This window comes from Sprattus sprattus, assembly GCF_963457725.1.
Source record: "Sprattus sprattus genome assembly, chromosome: 4".
Lineage (NCBI taxonomy): Eukaryota > Metazoa > Chordata > Actinopteri > Clupeiformes > Clupeidae > Sprattus > Sprattus sprattus.
The window spans coordinates 16,921,045-16,930,193 of NC_137923.1; the positions used below are offsets into that span (position 1 = coordinate 16,921,045).

At 44.5% G+C, this 9,149-nt stretch overlaps 1 protein-coding gene across 2 annotated transcripts; it reads right to left on the reverse strand.

Moving 5' to 3' along the window:
- Nucleotides 1-211: 211 nt before the first annotated feature.
- LOC308364632 (uncharacterized protein) lies at nucleotides 212-8,254 on the reverse strand. 2 transcript variants are annotated; one of them, XM_080837826.1, is made up of 13 exons: nucleotides 8,196-8,254; nucleotides 5,828-7,472; nucleotides 5,094-5,352; nucleotides 4,336-4,485; nucleotides 4,046-4,116; nucleotides 3,704-3,789; nucleotides 3,439-3,499; nucleotides 3,059-3,134; nucleotides 2,767-2,817; nucleotides 2,372-2,604; nucleotides 1,902-2,111; nucleotides 1,470-1,558; nucleotides 212-1,379 (listed from the first exon to the last, which is right to left on the reverse strand). In XM_080837826.1, the coding sequence occupies exons 2-13, from the start codon at nucleotides 7,412-7,414 to the stop codon at nucleotides 1,298-1,300; spliced, it is 2,955 nt and encodes a 984-aa protein (XP_080693952.1). In that variant the 5' UTR covers nucleotides 7,415-7,472; nucleotides 8,196-8,254; the 3' UTR covers nucleotides 212-1,297. The 2 variants fall into 2 exon arrangements, with proteins under 2 accessions (XP_080693952.1, XP_080693953.1); XM_080837827.1 differs by having other exon boundaries at nucleotides 1,814-2,111.
- Between the last annotated feature and the right edge of the window lie 895 nt (nucleotides 8,255-9,149).

Here is a 9,149-nt window from a genome sequence, read left to right on the forward strand (position 1 = left end):
CCTGGATGAAACTTTCTTCCATAGCTTTCCACCTGTAACTATAGCTACTCTATGTTGCTAGAGGAAATCTTTATGTTGTGTGCTGCCATCTAGTGGACAAAAAGGTATTGCTGTTTGAGTTAATCAGCTAACAACAAATTGATACAATTGTCTTGCTTAATGTTCCAACTGAATGGGTCGCCCTAATCAATATATATATATATATATATATATATATATATATAAAATAAATCAATTAAAAAAAAAAACAGTGGACAGAAGACAATGGAACCACCAAGAATCTTCCTAGACCTGGCCACTCGACCAAACCGAGCAATCAGGTAAGACTGGGAGGTGAGCAGGCACCAGAGGGTCACTGACAGAGCTCCAGCGTATCCTTGTGGAGATGGGAGAACCTCAGAAAATCAACCATCCAGGCAGAACTCCACCAATAATGGCCATACCGAAGCCCCTCTTTAGTAATAGGAACATCCCAGGCCCCTTGTAGTTTGCCAAAAGGCACATAGAGGACCCTCAAACCATGAGAAAAAATATGAGATCCTTGAAGAAAACCTGCTGCAGAGCGCTCTGGACCTCCGACTGGGGCAAAGGTTTACCTTCCAACATAACAACTACCTGAAGCACACAGCCAAAAGAACAAAGGAGTGGCTTCAAAACGTGAAAGTCTGTGCTGTCCAGAGCCCAGACCTGAATCCAATTGAACATCTGGGAAAGAGGTGAAAATGTGCAGACTTTCCGGCTTGACTGTACGTGGACTCCTTATAGCCACACGGAGGGTAAAGCCCAGGGGCAGTGTCTGTGTTCGAATGCTCCTCAGCACGTGCTGGTACCTTTTCGAGATTGTCAAAATAGGTGTCTCTCAGGCGGACGCACAAATGTCATGCTCACAACAGACGCATCATTGCACACATACAGAACACAAGGCTACCCTTTTAAGCTATACTCTGAGTATCCTCCTCACTCGGGACAGAGTTCTGGGACACAGTCAGAAGCCCAGTAATACAAGTATAAACGAGGCACAGCCGACTCTGACACAGAATCATCGACTCCTACTGAACTTTACTCATTTCCACAAGTTTTGCACCGAGCTGTCCCATCCCCATTCCCATTATGGCACAGAGTTCAACACAACATATGAAGTCACACAAAACATATGAAGTTCAACAACCAATGGCAACAGACTACAACACAGAGAGGGGGAACCTACTGATGCCTGGAACTCTTTTAAACAATCAATTTACAGGCCATGGTAAGCCTGCCGTCTACTTCACTGGGTCAATGATCACCCCGGGGTGGTTCAATGCATCTTCACATGTTTAGAACATTGATTGACAGTCCTCATCAGCTCTTCGATCTTCATGTTAAACTCTTGCCTCTCTCTGAAAATAAGAGGGTAAAAAAGTGTCAGTGTGCCATAAGATAGTGATGGTCTACATACAGTTAAAAAGGGTTAAAGAGTGAACTCTTACCGGTTGCTTATGCAAGGGCCTTTTCGATACTTTTCCTCAGCCCTTTCCAAGGGAAGGTTGTCCACTCCCGCAATGGCATAGATAAGAGCCTAATCAAGAAATGACAGCAAACATCCAAGACATTCTTTATGAAAGGACATTATGAAAGATGTGCATTTTTCATCAGAACATGTTTTTTGCATTGTTACAATCAGTTGTCCCCCCAAAAAAACGCATACCCGTTGTAATATGTGTATCCAAACTGAACACGTTTAGAACGGAACATAACACGTTTAGAAATTACAACACCAACTATAAATAATAGGGATACAAGTGAGAAAATGACCATTTCGACCGGGATATACCTGTGACTATATAGTGACCATATAGTTTAGAAAGAGTGTCTTGGTTGAGGGGTCCCTGTTTGAAAGCAGGGGCAGGGGCAGGGCTTACTTCTGGCAGAAGCACATCCAAGATGAAGGGGATCCTCTCCAGGTTGGCTAGGCTCGGCATGGGCTGTGGGCTTTTCCTCAGGAGCTCATCCAGATAGCGGTACACCTGGTCCACCTGCTCCTCGTCCTCCAGGTAGGGGTCCACCACGAAGCGGCTGGCCTTCTGGAACGCCCGTAGCCACTTGGATGTGTCATGGCCACTGATCACCGCCTGGAGGGACAGTTCACAAGCTCAGACTATAGACCAGACAACTCTGACCACAGACTACGCTTCCTCAGAATTGTATTTAATATTTGTTATTACAGCCCCACATCACAGTGTGAATTGTTTACAGTGCTCAAACTGGAGCCAGATTCTGTGCAGTAAGTGCTTTTTAAATCTACACCGTGCTGTGGTTCCCTTCAGTTGTTTCACTACTGAAATGTGCTTCATGTGTCAATGCTTCCTTAGTCACTGGTTTATCCTCCTACCAGCAGGCGCTTCTCTGCGCCCCGCTTCCTCACAATGAAGTCCACCAGCTTCTCGTTGGCCCGGTTCCGTGCGGCCTTGGAGCGGTCCGGTAGCAGCTTCTTACACTGATGCTCGTCCGCCTGGTCCCCGGCACCGTCCTCCCCGGAGCTGTCGCACAGGTCATCCACGATGAGCTGCGTGGGGAAAGTGAGGTCAGAGGTTCCCTGGGAGTACTTCCTCCTGAGGGGGGAGCCTTGGAAAGGGGAGGAAAGGGGACACGAATATCCAGTTTATAAGGCAGAATCCTGATACATAGGAGTTTCTAGAACATATTCCAAACAGCTTGTTAGTGAGCACTCATAAAGACACAGGAGAAAAACAGTAGTCAGTGCATATCAGAGAGGGGATAACTTACTGACGTCATCTGCAAAATACTCTATGAAGGAGCCAGAGAAAGACCCACAACCTGCAAATGCAATACAGTCTTACCAAACTTATATTCACAAGGAAATATATCTTAATGGAATAGACACGGTATTGCTATTACACTATAGGATGGAAAAGTTACTCATCCAGTCCTCTAGTCTGCACCAGGCCCTCTAGCTGTGACTAGATCCCTCATGTCACGTGTACAAGGCATAATATAATGTAACACGCATCTTTCCTAATGTCAAAAGACACTCTGGGAATTAGTGAGACTTGCTTACCGATGCGGATTCTGTAGTCATATATGAGCTCCAAGCACCATGTGATTGCGTCACCATACTGCTGCTTTGCTTGCTCCTGTGGGACACGTGAGGCATTTAGAGTCCACACACATCTGTGCACACACGGAACACACATCTGTACACACACAGAACCCACATCTGTGCGCTGAAGTGCCACAATTTCACTATACTGTATGAGGGGCGGCATCTCCGTGTGGAGGATCTGTTTAGAAATCCTTATCAAAGAATGGACATGTGTGATCTAACGCCATTATAACCCAATACATACACATCCAGACCTATCAACAGCAGGTACTTCTCAAAAATCACCCGAAGCCTTTGTGCTAAAACTGGGAAATTGTCAGTGTTTGTCAGCATACCGTCAGTTCCTCTGCATCTTCACAATCAAAGGGCTTCAAGGTTTTCAGGGAAACAGTGAGGCTGTGAGAGAAGATGAGGGGAACTGATCACTTATGGTCAAATAAAAACACTCACATCACAAAATATCTTTGATTGTGATTTCCCCTTATCCTCTAAAGACTGTTCCTCATAATCGTATATCTTTACTCAGATGTAATGACAAATATGTCACTTTCTCATTCGGTGTTCTACAATAAAGACCATGTGCTGCAACCTGCTGCTTACCCTTTTCTAATTCTCTTTTCATCAAACAGGAAAGTATCAATGAACGCAATACTGGCTTTCTTATTCTTGTGGTTCACACTTTTGACCTACAAAACCAGAAAGACCATGAAAGTTAATTTGATAAAGCATAGGACACAACTGTACATCTTCTGGGTCAGGGTTTTAAAAACACATTGCTACACAGCTGTTTACCAAGAAGAAAGTGTGTTATATACTATGCTTATCCAAAACGTTAGACAATACTTGCAGAAGGGAAATACTTGAACCATACTCAAAGTCAAGTTCTCAGTTATTAACTTGTTGAGGTTGAAGAAGAAAAGCAAGTGCAACAGTAACACGTACCACAGCAGGCCAGAAAGGGTACTTCCTGAATTTGCACCAGACACACAATCCTTCAGTGATGGACAAGGGTTCTGGACAAAATGACGAGATAGTTAGTCATTTAGTTATTCGTCTTTACATTTGAATTAAAAACTAAATCTAAATCTGACCATTTCCTTGCAAACATTGTACATAAAAGATGTTGCCTTCCCATAGTGGAAAACATTGCAGTTGAACATGAAAATGCATGTGTTTGGGTGTCAGACTGTACTGACAAAAAAAATCAGCTGTGTTGGCCCCCTTCTACTCACTTCTCTCCAGAAAGCTGGGGAGCTCCTCGTCATCCTCTGGATCTTCCTCCTCCTCCACTTCCATAGGGAGAGAAAGAGGGGTGAGGGGCATAGGGTCCTCCTGCAGACTCTGATCAAAGAATGGGTCTGAGGAGGGGGCTGCTGGCAACTCTGAAACGATAAAATACATCAGATCAGCCAGCAATTACTTGAACAATTACTCTCAAACAATGCACACAACAGGTTTCTACAAAATATCTACCACATAAAGTCATATATCTGTATGGGAGTTGAGAGTAAATATCAAGCCATGTGTCATATCTTTAAGAAGGACATTCCTGCATGCAGTGTTTTCAGTTACTAAAGTGTCAACTGAACCTTTTCTAAACTGATAGAATTTGTTGTGATACTGAAAGTAAAATGGTCAGGTCGATGAGATGTCCTCTGACCTTTTTGGCTTTATCTCTCAAACTAAAACTCAACAAAACACTGCCGCGGTCTGTTGAGTACAACAAAGCTACTCATATATAGCTCGCCATTTCAGACGTTAATGTGAATTCAATAAAAAAAGGTATTGGATCCCAAAAAAAAATCCGGATTCAATGGCTGACCAGATGAGACGGACTGATCATTCTCAGAGTCTCCACAAATCTTTTGGTACAACAAAAGCCTAGTCCTCTAGTCTGAAAGGTGTGCTCCCTGGCTGCAACGAGAGGTGGTGTGGAGTGTAGAATACTGGATAGAACTGATGTTGTGTGTGTGTGTGTGTGTGTGTGTACCTGACTCTTGTGACTCTGACTGCAGAGGTGCAGCGCTCGATGCGAGGGGTGGGACAGGCAGAGCGCCGGCGCTCTCTCTGCCTTCAGCTTCACCAGCCGCTAGCGCATCTACTGCCACTGTTTTCAGACGACAGCATTTAGAGGACAGGCTGTTGTCTGCTGGAGTCTCCTTCAGGCAGTCTTCTGTCGTAGTATTTTGACACACTACAGGGGACTTGTTGTTGGCTTTACCACCTGGGACTACCACTGTAGAGGACACCTGGTCAGTAGAAGAGAGTGGCTGTCACTATTCAACAGTAGGAAATGAGAGTAGCCGTAGTTCTCAGTGCAGCCACCCATAAGGTCTGACTGCTCAACAGCAAGAGTCAGCACAACTAAGTGATGGTTCACTAAGTTGTCTGTATGGCAAGGAAATACAGCATGGATTTTTCAATAATTACTACCACATTACCACAAACACATGACCATATCTCAAAGCGTAACTGGGGCAGTTTATCTTTGCTGTTGTTCAAAACCAAAAAATGCAATGGCTCTGATAGCAATCATGTGATTCAGAGGCCATGACATGAGAAAAAAAAAAGTTTCAGTTTTTATTTTTCAATTTGCATTTATTTATAAAAATATAAGCTACACAGAACATTGCACAACACTATAGCTAGTAAGTGAAGATTGCAATCTAACATGAATAACATAACACTAACATCTCTTTTCATATCTGTACTATATAAACCTACCATGTCTGGGTGTTGTATCTTCCGTGGCCTTCCTCGCTTCCTCTTGATTGGCGCGGCGAGGGGAGACGGGGCATGCTGGCTGGAGCCCTCCACTGGTGAGGAGCTGGGGATGGGTGTCTGCACAGCGAGGGGAGATGAGGCATGCTGGCTGGAGCCCTCCACTGGTGAGGAGCTGGGGATGGGTGTCTGCTCCAGCCCAGAGCAACTACGCTTGGCACTGCCAGGTGCAGAACTGCTGTCTGATGAGCTACTGCTGGGGTCCCATCGCCTTCTCCCGCTAAAGCTGTAGAGAAAATCTGCTGATCTGAATGAATCTCCAGTCGTCTGCCAGTGTAGGTGGCGGTTTCGTAATCTTTCACTGCATCTTGTCGGCGTCTGCTTTTCTTTGGCACTTGTGTCTGAGGCTTCTGAAGCCACCAAAGAGGCTGTGTGCGTCGCACACTTGGTCAAAGGTTCGCTATATAGACATGCCCCATTTAAATTTGCTCTATTATATAAAGCAAGTGGCTGTTTGCATTCCTCCTCCAAGGTGTTAGGAAACAAACTGTCCACAGTTTTACTTTGACACATATTCTGCTCTGCTGCCTCCAAAGCGCTTTCCCCAGTAGAGGTGGACAGAGTTTCCTGACGGTCTTTCTCTTCAGAGTCAACAGCCACCTCACTAGGCACAGGTTTAATAGTTTCCCCATCAACCATTACAGGGTCCAGACTGAGTGTTCTGGGTGACTTCTCTGACACAAGTCCATTCTGTAATTCCACAGGGGTGTTATCTAAGCGTACAGGTCCACAAGTACGCTCTGGTGAAGAAGATAGTGACCCTGGAACATGCAGAGCTGAAGATGTGTGGTCGTCCTGTGTATGGCAGACTACAGCTTCGGTCGGCTGTAAACACACATTCTGCAACGACAGCTCCAAAGGGCTATCACTAGCAAAGGTGGACAAAGGTTCCTGACAGTCTTCCTCAACACAGTCAACAGCCGCCAACTCATTAGGCACAGGTTTGACAGCTTCCATATCTGTGCCAGCTTCACTCAACAACAATACACATTCCCCATGCTCCAACACACTGCCATGTCCAGCAAGTGCGTCTGCAGTCTTTGTAAGGTGTCCGGATCCTACAAAAGGCTGTGGGGACAGCCATCCAGCCATTACAGGGTCCAGACTGAGCATTTTATCGGCAGTTTGTGTTCTGGGTGACTTGTCTGAAGCAAGTCCATTTTCTAATTCCACAGGGGTGTTATCTGAGCTTACAGGTCCACAGATATGCTCTGGTGAAGAAGATAGTGACCCTGGAACACGCAGTTCTGGAGCTGTATGGGAGTCCTGTGTATGGCAGACTACAGCTTCTGTCAGCTGTAAACAAGCATGTGAGGGATACACAGGTTGAGTGTGTATAGCTGGCTGCTCATCTGAACGGGTTTCTGCAGTTCTAGTCCAGCTGCCTCTTTTGTCCACATGGTGTGCAGAAGTTTGAGACTGACTTGCTTCTTCGTTCCCCGAGGGCACCGATGCAGCAGGTGAGGACAGAGTGGAGTTTTCTGGAATCCTCCACGAGGGAGAGGAATAAAACCCATCCGAGGAAGTCATATTCAAACAACCTCAAATGTTGCAGGGCTTTGCAAGGGCCATCTTTCTTCTCGGAATCCTGGTTTTAGGTGAAAACATTACCTTTATCATAACACTTCTGTTGAGTCCTATTACCATAACATTTATTTCAGACATAAAAGAAATGTAAACTGTTTCTACATTACTAAAGCTAAGAGAAAGGAACAAGGTGCCAAATACTTGTGCTCAAAGTAGGATATCAACGTCTAGGAAAAATCAGACGGATCTTGGGACTGACTGTTTACGTCATGCAGCACATCAATCATTATGCCCTGCGAGTTCAAGTTGTTAAATATCTGATGTCAGCAGGCAAACATGAAATAAAAGCACATGCCATTGTCTAATACCACACTCCAGCAACAATCACAAACAGAGACCACTGGCTTTGCACATCGCTAGCCATTGACCATTTAGGTTTTAGAAAACATGGATGTCACAGTGCCTTCGCTTATTATCATTTCCCGTTACATTACAACGAGTTAGGAAGTAAGACAAGGGATGTATATCCGGGTAATAACGTTTAATCTTAAAAGGTACTCATAAGAAATGGTTTATGTCAAGTTGCTGTGTTTGACTTTTTGGCATGTTAGTCTTTGCTAGCAGCTACATAGCTAACATTGCATGGTTGGGCACCAGACGATAGAGCAAAAAGGACTGTAAACCAGTTCGAACTATTTTCTCTGCTTGCTACCAAATGGACAGAACGTGCATATTATATAACATTTAAGAATATAAGTACTTTGAGTACATTGAGCTGTTATACCTGTAACCTCGAAGCATTACTTCACGACTATGTCGAACTTCCGCTTGCAGTGTGGCATTACGACAGCCTGCCTAAACATAAATAAGACGTCCGGGGTTTGGCAATGGCGGACAAAACTGTTAAAAGCATATCAAATTAATAGTCCGGTCTAAAACCTTTCCGTTCCGTTGGTTCGGGTGGCTACAGGGGTGCTCTTTATGAACAGTATGGATGTTGAACGTAATTGATCAATCGATCATAATGTGCATGTTGGACTGTCGTATTTATTTTATGGTGATTGTAGATTCTAATTTAAGCAAGTGAAATAGGACTATATATTTTGCTATGATGGCTGTGTTTGAAATAGGACGATATATTTAGCTATGATAGTGTGTGTGTGTGTGTGTGTGTGTGTGTGTGTGTGTGTGTGTGTGTGTGTGTGTGTGTGTGTGTGTGTGTGTGTGTGTCCGATCGACGATAGGCCTACTTTGACTTGCATAGCATGATTGTATCCACATGGCTGATACAAAGTGTAATATTTGTATCCGTGGTTGGGCTTTCCCCTTCGTGCTAGCGCCCCCTGAAGTGAGGTATGCTCAAAGCACTCTTAAAGGCGCGGATGTAGCTGCCAAATGGGGGTGCAACGGCGGTCTCTTGAACGTCCGCACAGGAGGCCATTTTAAGGACGGAATAGCTTCCGGGAGGGATCAGTGGTACGTTAGGTAACGTCAGTGATCTTCACAATCGTTAACACTCTTATCTCGCGGAAATGTTGACGGATTTACGATACAAATGACTTGATTTACAATCGTCATTACCTTGGTAATAATTCTGGATGCTTGAACATGTTGAAATGGGCAGCTTAATTGTGTATCACGGCTATTGTGTATCAGTCATTTTACATCAATTGGCGAGGCATAATTGTTCTTTCTTTTCAATATAACTTAAGTTGCACATAATAAAACTGAAGTTGCA

Excerpts from the sequence above, each read along its gene's own strand:
- LOC308364632 (XM_080837826.1), bottom strand. The coding sequence starts at position 7,414 with ATGACTTCCTCGGATGGGTTTTATTCCTCTCCCTCGTGGAGGATTCCA. Across the intron at positions 3,790-4,045 it reads ACCCTTTCTGGCCTGCTGTG|GTCAAAAGTGTGAACCACAA; the intron begins GTACGTGTTACT and ends CTGGTTTTGTAG. Across the intron at positions 2,605-2,766 it reads GTATTTTGCAGATGACGTCA|GCTCCCCCCTCAGGAGGAAG; the intron begins GTAAGTTATCCC and ends CCCCTTTCCAAG.